This window comes from Lactuca saligna, chromosome 1, assembly GCF_052625555.1.
Source record: "Lactuca saligna cultivar CGN05327 chromosome 1, ASM5262555v1, whole genome shotgun sequence".
Taxonomy (NCBI): Eukaryota; Viridiplantae; Streptophyta; class Magnoliopsida; order Asterales; family Asteraceae; genus Lactuca; species Lactuca saligna.
Window position 1 is genome coordinate 18189103 of NC_136417.1, and position 9448 is coordinate 18198550.

The following is a 9448-nucleotide window of genomic DNA, read 5'->3' on the forward strand; positions in this document are numbered from 1 at the left end:
GATGACCATGGCACCAAAACAAGGGGTGAGTTCCCAAACGAAGTCGGTGTTGGCAGCGAACCATTCGGTGTCGCCTTCGTTGCCGCAATAAAGGAAGATTGGGCCCAAACGACTAGGGCCTGGGCCCACCTAGTGATCGGAGTTGATGAGATAACTTTGTTGGAACTTGGGAAGATCATTGAAACTAAAATGATCAAGAGTCTGATCAAAGTATCTTGTCTCGTAAGTGTACTTCGGCTGAACAAGAATTTTTGGGTTTTGAGAAGCTGTGGGGATTTGCCGAGAAACGGAGGTGGCCGGTGAGATTCCGGCGTTGATGAAAGTAGGCAGATGATTAGGAGGAAGAATAAGAAAAATGGTTTTGCCATGGTGGTGGAGGGTGGCGATGAACAACAGTAGTGGCCGAAGTGAAATGAAGGATTCTTTATAAAAAGTAGTTAAATTTCCATTACATTCAAAGAAGGAAAAATGACTTAAAAAGGTAACGAAGTTTCAAAAATGTACAAAAAAGACCATTGTTTTTTTTTTTGTACACAAAATACCATTTTACCGGCTATTGTAGGTTACCAACAAGGTATTATTTGAACACATGTGTACTTCATTGGTATTTTGTGTATAAAAAATATATTTTAATGGTATTTTGAGTACTAAAAATAAAATAATGGTATTTTTTGTACGTTTTTTAAACTTCATTACTTTTTTAAGTTATTATCCCTCAAAATTATAAAAAATATTTCACTTTAGGATTGAGGTGTTTAAATTGGTAACAACTACTTCCAAGGCTTTTAAAATGAGTTTGGATAATGATCAGGCTCTCTAATCTTGTGTTGAATAATACATCACATATTTTGCACATGATCAACATCAACTTAACAACTTATACTTATATCTGTAAGCATATCTCTAGAGTCTAGACTTCAGAACATAATATTATAATAAATTGGTAGTATTTTGTAATTTATCTTAAAAATACAATTGTATATACTCGTTGAAACATATTTTATAATGCAACAAGATTGCGTCGGTCTTAAAAAAATAACATGCCATTTTAAAAGGGTCTCATGGACACCAGCTCTCCTTCACTTTTATTTTATGTATTGTAAATTATAATTTGGTCCCTACGTTTTACCAAAAATCATAAATTCAATTCAAATTTTCAGACAATCCCAACTTTGTTCTAAACTTTGCATTTTATTGTGAATAAGGTCCTTGAGCAATATGAAACAACTGAATTTGACTAAATTTTAAATTTCGAGTAGAATACAAGGACTATAACCGTAGCGAATTACAAATGTAAGGACGAAATTAGTGTAATTTGAAAATTTTGACTAAATTTGCAAATTTGTATGAAAAACAGAGACCAAATTTGTATCTTACTATTTTATTTATTTATTCATTACTCCATTTTACACCCATCCTTCTCTGTTTCTTGTTATTGAATGCTGCCTTTCTTGAACTAATCCTCGTCTTCATTCTCCTTTTTTTTTTTCATCAGAAAAATCAAACTCCGATCGTCCAATTCAACAACCGCCGTGATTAACCAGTAAACAGGGATGAACGCATGGCAACCAATCGTCGCCGTGGTGGTAGCCACCGGAATATTCGTTCTCCTCCTCTTTTACTTCATCCGACGCTTCTGCTGCCACCCGGAACAACAACCGCAAGAACAACCAATCCAACGAGCACCGTCGTTACAAAACGGGATTTCTAAGCTTCATAATCAAGAAAGCATTTACAGCAACAAACGCAGAACAAATTACTATGTTCTCCGACGTGGGATTTCGTCAAAACCTCTATTTAATTGGTCGGACAATCCTTCTCTTATAACCGATGCGGTGGAAAACGGATGGTCACGATTCGCTTTCAACAACTTCACCTCCTCTCCTTCGATTCAACCAAACAAGTCTATCCTGGGATACTGCGCTCCCGCCGGTGACGGCGGAGGAAAAGACGTCGAAATGGTGGAAATCGGTTGGGAAGTTTGTCCAGGATCCGCCGATTTCATACAGAAGATTCGGATTAATTCTGGTTTACAGAAAATCATCAAGACGACCACTTCTTCAATGGCGGCAGCTTCCGTCATTAGATCGGCGTTGCCTTTACCTGGTCCGGCGTTGGGGAATTCGTCGCCGTTCCCCCAAGAAGCCTATTTTGAAATTACCATTTTGTCCATCTACGAAGATGAACACAGAATCGATATAAACGGGAAAGTGAAGGCGAATAAGGGAGAAGAAGAGAAAATTAAGCTAATTCAAGAGAATCTTGCCGGTGAAAAGGCTTCGTCGGAGTCGTTGATTCATATTACAAGCAATAACAGTAATGGTATGTTAAAAAGCCGAAGTGATGGTAAGGATACAGTTGAGGGGAAAACGGAAATGGGTATGGTGGTGTCTCTCGGCCTCGCCGGAGGAGGGTCGCTTCCGTTGAAGCTTCCCGGAAGTTATCCGGGATCCGTAGGCTTCAACTCCGACGGCTCTGTTTATCTAGAAGGTATGTTTTTCTTCTTTTTACTAAAGTCAAAGTCCACCACCATTGGTCATGCTCAAAAGCCAAATTCACTTGTAGAAATTGTTTTATTTACCAAAATAATATTCTTTTGTTTATCATATAATTTAATATAAATGTTTGTATGTACAATAGTAATGGTAATAAATAATGTTTTCTAAGTGTTTAAAACATTTGAATGGTATATTATTATATTTAAAGTAAAAACTGATGGTATACAACAAAATATTTAATTTAGAATCAAATACAAATCATATGATGCCAAAAAGCAACTATAGAAACTCCATCTAATGACACATGTGACCCACAATATCATTTAACATAGTTTATTATATGAAAAGGCCCGCAACAAGTGTCATTATTATGAATAAAATATTAAAATAAAACTTATATTATTATTTAAAATTTACTATTTACGTATATCAACTTCTCGATATTTTTATATAGTCACTATATTTTTTAAAATATGGTTTGTTACTTACCATTTACGAAGTCTATATTCAAAACCAACAATATTATATTAATAGATTATTTGTAATGTTTACTAGACTAACAATGGCAAAGTATATTTGCTACTATATAGGATAATTTTTGTTTTTTTGTATTTTGTTTATTTTTATTTTTGTTTTAGTATTTATTTTAATAAGCAAAATTTACTCAATAAAGTCAAACTGTTTTATCAAGTCATAATTTTTCAAAACAAAACAAAATGATTAATTATGCATTAAAAATATAATAACTTCAATAGAAAAAAAAATGTGTTATTTTTATTTTAGAATTTATTTTAATAAACAAAATTTACTCAATAAAGTCAAACTGTTTTATCAAGTGATAATTTTTCAAAACAAAACAAAATGATTAATTATGCATTAAAAATATAATAACTTCAATAGGAAAAAAAAAAGTGTTATCACGACTTTAACCTTTATTATTATTGTTGTTATATGTACTCACAATTTGACTTTTCTTTAATTGTGATTTAATTTCTTTAAAAAGGAATATATATTAATGATGATGAATTAATAATGAAAAACAAGTTTTGCTTTGAGAGCCTTGAAAAATCAATGTCAATGGCAATATTGGATATAAGAATTATAAGATTATAAGATTTAGGTTTCAAAATAAAAAATAGAAAAGTATGATCGATTATGACGTTTTAACTTATGACAACGTACGATAATTACACAGGAGTTAAGCTAATGACTGATTCAGAATCTAACGAATGGGGAATAACCGAGAAGGTGGTTGGTTGTGGGTACAACCCGAACCAGAAGAAAGTTTTCTTCACCGTAGATTCAAAACTCGTGCATGAAGTCCATTGCATGGCGGAGGAATTCGAAACGCCACTTTATCCAACATTAGCAGCAAACACTGATGTTACAGTGCTTGTAAATTTTGGACAAAGTGTCTTTAAATATACACAAGCTAATTTGCATAGGACACCAAATCCATGTTTCATTGGACCATTGGGAAGTTCTCCGGTTTTAGGGTATGATGATAGCAAAGAGCTCTTTTCAATGGGAAGAATAGATTCGCATTGGTTAGATCGATCTGCAAAGAGAAGTGTACAATATTATGGAAGTGTTAATAGAGGAATGTCTGATTATGATGAATCGTCTGAAGGGGATTTGTTTGAAATTGTGTTGGATAATAATAGTCGTGGAAGATCGCCAAACACACCTTTTTGAAGAAAGATAAAATGTATACTGAATTTTTGTCGACGTCATTGGTAGATGTAAATTGATTTGTTATAGGCTAAAAGTGGCTACATATTGATTAAAAAGCCTCCAAATTGAATAAATAGGTGTATGGAAGATGAGGATGTGTTTTAGCTGTGTAAAGTTATTCCTAACAGATGGTGACTTAATAAAGATGGAATCAAATATCGTCCCAAAGAATCTCTTTTAATTGTTTTATGGGTTCCCTTGTGTCATTCTTTTATATTCTTTTGTAAGTTGATTTTTAGATTCTTTTGTTTTGTTTGTTAGGGGTTTTCTCGAAAATGATAGTGTACTGTTCACCATTTTTTGTTGATAGGCTTTCCATGAATAACATTTTCAGAATGTTGTATCTTTGAATTTATTTAAAAATATTAAAGCAATGAAATTTTAAAATTTTTATATAAGTCCTTATCCTAACTAATTAAGTGGTTGTTTACCAACATTAAATTTTTAAGATCTGAAATTTTTAAAATGTTTGAACAAAATTTGAATTTGATTGTGAATTGTAATATTAAATAATAAAAATGATAATTTTACTTTTATATGCTTTTTTTTTTTTTGTTGAATTCAATGTTTTGGTTATAAAATTAACCGATTCAACTTCTTTGAGTAATACAAATATATATATATATATATATATATAATCCAGATTAAACACTATTATTTCTTTAATTATATCTAAAACAACTCACTGCAGTAATAATAAAAAAAAATCAAGATTTCATATCACAAATGACAACCTTATTTCTTAATTAATATTGTACCAAAAACAATCAAAATCTCCAACTCATGAGCTTCACGATTCTTACAACTATAAAAAAATGTACAATATAATTAAACTTCATGTATAACGTGTTGGTGATTTTAGTATCACCATGTCATTTTAAGTAACTCCAATTAACATGTGAGCTAAGGGGCTTCATGATTTGTACTTTAATACATGTACGGGTTGTGCGGAGTGCATGCATGTATAAGATCGAGTCAGAAACCGGTTCGACGACTAGTCAGCGGTCCGGGGGTAGCGCCCCGGGGTTTGGGGTTTCCAAACGGGCAGCGCCCCTTTGGCGGGGTCTAAGGGCAACGCCTTTGGTGGAGTCCAAGGGACAGAGCCTCTGGCTGGTTTTAGGGGGTGTTTGACTTATCTTTTGAGGGGATAAAAGTTCTTTTTGAAAAAGATAGAATGCAAAAGATGTTTGGTAAAACCATTTTAAAAGCTACTTTTGGATTTTGTATATAACGAAAAGTCAGGAAAATGTTGTCTTTTTGTAACTTTTGCCAAAACGACTTTTGGCGATAAGCCAAACACCCCCTTATAGTACCCCCAAAAAAAAGAACAAGCTTTGTCATGGACATATGTGGAATTAAGAAGTTGTTTAGAAATAAATTAGATTTGTCGAAATGTGTATGTGTGTGTCTCTCTCTCTCTCTCTCTCTCTCTCTCTCTATATATATATATATATATATATATATATATATATATATATATATATATATATATATATATATATATATAGGGTAAGGTTCAATTGAAAATTATTATTAACCATGGAACGAAAGAACCAATCTTTTTTTTTCAATTTTTAGAACTAATGTTTTATAAATAAATAAATAAATAAAAAAAAAAAAAAAACAGAAATTCATAACTGTTTATCTTTATCTAATGATATCAAATTCAATAAAAAATTATATTTTTCGTCAAATTCACAACAATGTGAATTTGAATTCACACGGTGAATCCAATAAATATATAATTATTTTTTAGCATTCACAATGTTAAGTTATGAATTTATATATTTTTAGTTTTTTTTCCGATAAAAAATAAGCTCCAAAACTTGAAAAAAAAATATTTGGTTCTATGGAGAACTACTAATTATCGCTCTCTCTCTCTCTCTCTATATATATATATATATATATATATATATATATATATATATATATATATATATATATATATATATATATATATATAATTTCATCAACAAAATATTATCATATTTTAGAAAAAGAAAAAAAAAAAAAAAAGAACAAGCAAAACATATAATTTCATCAGCAACATTATCAAATTTTAGATTTTAGATTTCATCATACTACTAGACCAAGTGCCCTAGTGTGTAAAAAATACAAATAACAAGATCAACTTGCTTACTTGACAATACCATAAAACAAATCAAAGCTCAACTTCTATAATGTAATAATATTGGTTTATTACGTTACACAGTTTAGAAAGATATGATACAAATATGACATCATGGATCAAGCATAAGACTTCAACTGACACATTTTTTTCTTATGTAGATGTCAGATAAGCGAATTATGGCATATAAATGATTTATGTGTGCGGATAATGTGGATCTTATTTAATTTTATATAAAATTTTATGTACACTTTTAATTCCAGTAAACAAGAAAGAGTGTTGGGAACATAGTTGTATAGATTTGATGATGCAAAAGATATATATTATAGTTATAGTTTTATTGTTCATTATAGACAATCAATCTTGTCTAAGCAAGTGTAAATAATACAACTTAGACAAGCTGATCTGTGAGAGTTCATTTATTTCGTTAATTTGAACATATGTTGATGTTTAGAGACTAATATTAAAGATATATGTTACCGCTCTACTAAAAACTGATGTTCAGATGTCGAAGACTAAAGACCGAATATGAGCTGCCTTAGCTTATCAGATCTAAAAACTAATCTATAAATCCATCATGTTTCTAGGTATTGTTAAAGATCATACGCTGATCACCAAACAACACCAAAGGCACTATAATTACCAAAGGAACTGAAAGTATTAGCACAAAGAGATCCATTCACTAAAGACCTAATCCGCTGGTATTGATGAGTGATTAGTGTGTTTATACGCTAGAGTTCTTACACTAATAACACATTGATGATATGATACGCTGGTACTTTGATGTACACTGATGATTATATATTATTTTCTGAAGCTGAAACTGCTTGAGCTGTAGCTGAAGATGATCAGTAGATGACTTCCTAAAGTTGACGTTAATGCCCCTGATCAACTTATATCGTGTTGGTGTTGATGAATGAATCTAGAGCATATCATAATTACTTGGTGAAGAAGTATTCTAAATATCTGATCGTATTTTTTCCTTATTTACCATATCTATATTTGTTTTAGAATATTCAATCCCTACAAATCATGGATTTGATTTAAATAGATCTAGAGAATCTACAAAATTCTTATTTCCTAGGTTTAGACAAGTCTTTATGTCACACCTCCAAACCAGAAGGGCGGATACGTTTGGGGGGGGGGGGGATGACGTCATATACAATATCATAACAATTGAGTAATAGTAAAGAAAGCAAATACAACCATCATAAATATAATTTAAAAGGTTACATTGTTGCATGACTTACATGTTTCCAAATAAATTACAACATAATGAAAAAAAATGAGTTTTTAACTAACGTCTTAGCGTTCTGTCCTCAAAAGCTAGTGGTTACATGTTTTACTAGTTCCCTGAGAATACAAGTTGTTTTGAAAATGTGTCAACAATTAAGTTGGTGAGTTCATAAGAATTTGTATGAGTAACTGTAAACATTTCTGTAAAGTAATTGTGTTTATTTCCATAAAATCCGATATATTTTCCATAAAATGAGTTGTATACCATTTGTTCGTGAAATGATAGTGTTTGTTCCAGAAAATCCAATATTTTCTATAAAATGAATTGTAGTCTTAAATGCTCCAAGACCGAAATGTATAAGTATTTTCCATACTTAAAAGAGTGTATGTAGTTTTATATGTATAGAAAACCATTTAAGTGTTCGTTAGCCCCGTAAACAAAAATGTGTTGTTAATACCCCATTTGAGTTTTTATAACCACGCTAGCGACTAGTTGGTCTGTGACAACATTCTTCAGGTGTCGGAATGTTATGACATTTATCACCCCAGACCTGTCGGTCTAACTGTAGCTAATAGTTTTGGTGCAGGATTGTCAGTCCTGTATAGATCTATACACAAGTATCACGCTCTCCCTTCCGGAGACTCTGGTTATAATACATGACTTTTGTTAGTACTTAGATAAGTACTTAAAGACGTGTCTCACAAATTTATTCATTAACAGGTTTACGTCAAAATGAAATGAAAATCTTTTTTCTTGTAAATGTATGTATTACCTTTTAGTAGCGTAAAAATAATTATATTTTTATATAATTATTTATTTACCACAATGGGGTAAAATAGCGTGAATATTCCACAAACTATACTTATTATAGTTTGTAAATGTATGTTCCATCGAAATGAAAACCTTTGCGTTTTAGCAACTTTGTATGTAAAAGCTTATAATTTTAGTAGGAACATTATTTTACGTATTTAACATTTTCACGTAAAATATATATAGAATGTAAGAAAACATAAATAACGATTTGTATTTTAACACAAGTTTTCTTGTGTTTTACTTGTATCCCCCCTAAAACAGAGAAAAATCTTGAAAAATGTGGGGGTATGAACTCATATTATCTGTATATGTGGTTTGATAATGAAGTGACGGTGACGATCTTCAAGTTATGAACACTCAAAAATGATTGAATCCTAAGAGTTTTAACACATACTAATGTGTGAATAAGATGAACTTAACATAAAAAGGTTTGCATAAACACTAGATTATAAGGAACTTACAATGATCCTTAAGAACAACCTTGAAGGAAAAAGCTCTAGTGGATGTTTAATTGATGAGTTTGGAGAGGAAAATAAGGTTAGGTATCTGAGAGAGAATGGAATTGAAGTTGTTACTTGTGAAGTGGTTGAGAATGGTCCTTAAATTGTGGTTATATATATATATATATATATATATATATATATATATATATATATATATATATATATATATGGGATAAAAGAGACAATATGTGTAAGCGAAGTGACAGGTTGGTAAGTGTAATATATCGCTTTGGGAAATGAATCAACCAATCATATTGCATAAAATAATAAAATATCTAAATCCTATGGGGTTTTCGCCCTAATTAAGAGTAATTTCGGCCAAGGCATGACCGAAATCATTTGCATACCACTTTAAAACTAAGGAGGAGATTTTGGTCTAAGTGTGATCCAAGAATGATATTCCAGCCTTAATGGGCCTTAAACGAGGTGTTTTCGGTCTTGGTTAAATCCCATGAAGGTGATTTCGCTCCTATGTGACTGAAACTCAAAGGTAACTGTGTCAGTTGTCACATCATCCCCCGTTAGAGCGAATTTC

At 31.3% G+C, this 9448-nt stretch overlaps 1 protein-coding gene across 1 annotated transcript; it reads left to right on the forward strand.

Annotated features, from left to right (window-relative positions):
- Nucleotides 1-1401: 1401 nt before the first annotated feature.
- On the forward strand, nucleotides 1402-4413 carry LOC145025683 (uncharacterized). The gene is made up of 2 exons (XM_078976794.1): nucleotides 1402-2490; nucleotides 3694-4413. The coding sequence occupies exons 1-2, from the start codon at nucleotides 1554-1556 to the stop codon at nucleotides 4191-4193; spliced, it is 1437 nt and encodes a 478-aa protein (XP_078832920.1). The 5' UTR covers nucleotides 1402-1553; the 3' UTR covers nucleotides 4194-4413.
- The last annotated feature ends 5035 nt before the right edge of the window (nucleotides 4414-9448 follow it).

Coding starts and splice junctions, on each gene's coding strand:
- LOC145025683 (XM_078976794.1), top strand. CDS start 1,554: ATGAACGCATGGCAACCAATCGTCGCCGTGGTGGTAGCCACCGGAATA. Junction 2,491..3,693: donor CGGCTCTGTTTATCTAGAAG/GTATGTTTTTCT, acceptor ATAATTACACAG/GAGTTAAGCTAATGACTGAT.